Source organism: Temnothorax curvispinosus, unplaced genomic scaffold (assembly GCF_003070985.1).
Source record: "Temnothorax curvispinosus isolate PA1 unplaced genomic scaffold, ASM307098v1 QBEX01012238.1, whole genome shotgun sequence".
Classification (NCBI taxonomy): domain Eukaryota; kingdom Metazoa; phylum Arthropoda; class Insecta; order Hymenoptera; family Formicidae; genus Temnothorax; species Temnothorax curvispinosus.
The window spans coordinates 1-1,033 of NW_020222018.1; the positions used below are offsets into that span (position 1 = coordinate 1).

General features: G+C 54.5%; 1 protein-coding gene across 1 annotated transcript; it reads right to left on the minus strand.

The window, feature by feature from the left end:
- Nucleotides 1–26: 26 nt before the first annotated feature.
- Nucleotides 27–743, minus strand: LOC112462328 (proline-rich receptor-like protein kinase PERK2; the record flags this gene model as incomplete). Its single annotated transcript, XM_025028052.1, has 1 exon — nt 27–743. A coding segment is annotated over one exon (717 nt), but the record flags the coding sequence as incomplete, so codon positions are not given.
- Between the last annotated feature and the right edge of the window lie 290 nt (nt 744–1,033).

Genomic DNA, 1,033 nt, shown 5'->3' on the forward strand with positions numbered 1-1,033 from the left:
GTTCCGTCCAGGAGTCCTAGGCTTGCCTATGGGAGTTGACGGAATAGGACTCAGTCGGGTCTTCAGATAACGTGGTCGTATAGGCGTCTTGAAGAGGTGGTCGGTCTGAGTCGCTACAGAGTTTACTGGATCGATTGGACGGAGAGGACGACGGACACGTGGAGCTCTTGGTGGTAAATCGATGGGATAGAGCTTCCACGGCAAAAAGGTCTCTATCCTGGAGATCGGGATAACGTCCTTCGCCTGGATCTCAGGAGCCGATACGTTTTCGGGAACCGGATCGGTGATGGGTATTAGCTTCCAAGGTAGATAGGTTTCTACCTTGGAGGACGAGATCGTATCTTGTGATGTACCCACAGGAACAGGAGCTGGAGTAGGGCTCGGTTGGTCTGGAGTCGATCTCGGAATGGATGGTGATCTGTTTTCCACCGATTGTAGTGTTGCTGGGTCAGTATGACCCCACCGGGCAATCGGGGTAAACCTCCACTTGGTCCTGGACTTGTTCAATAGGAGACGTTTCCCAGGTGGTAGAGTTTCTACCTTCGTGATCACGATGCGATCCTTCGTCTTGGATATTGGAACAGGAGTCGGAGTCACAGGAGCCGGAGTACTCGGAGTCGAGGCCGTAGTAGGAGGCAACGTCTTAGACTCAGGAGCCGGAGTCAGGTTCGTAGGCAACGCCTTGGACTTAGGAGCCGGATAAGTAGTCGCCCAATGGGCTGGGTCGCGACGACCCCGGAAACCTTTCCGCAGCAGGATGCTGGTTGTCTCTCAACTGTATTAACGCCCTGCCAAGCAGGTGTTTTTACGAAGGCCCACTGCCGAGCAACACTTCGTAATCAAAAGAGACTTATGTCAGGGGCCCCGATAGGTAGCACGCCCTGACTGGCGTTCTCGAAGATCGCTGGAGAGGTCCCGCTGAGCTGCCCTTTATATAAGGATCGATGTCGAACTTTACTTACGAGAGAGATACGCCGCGTAGCGGTGCGCGCCGAACTATTCCGCCGGTCGATACTCATGCCGCGCGCCGATC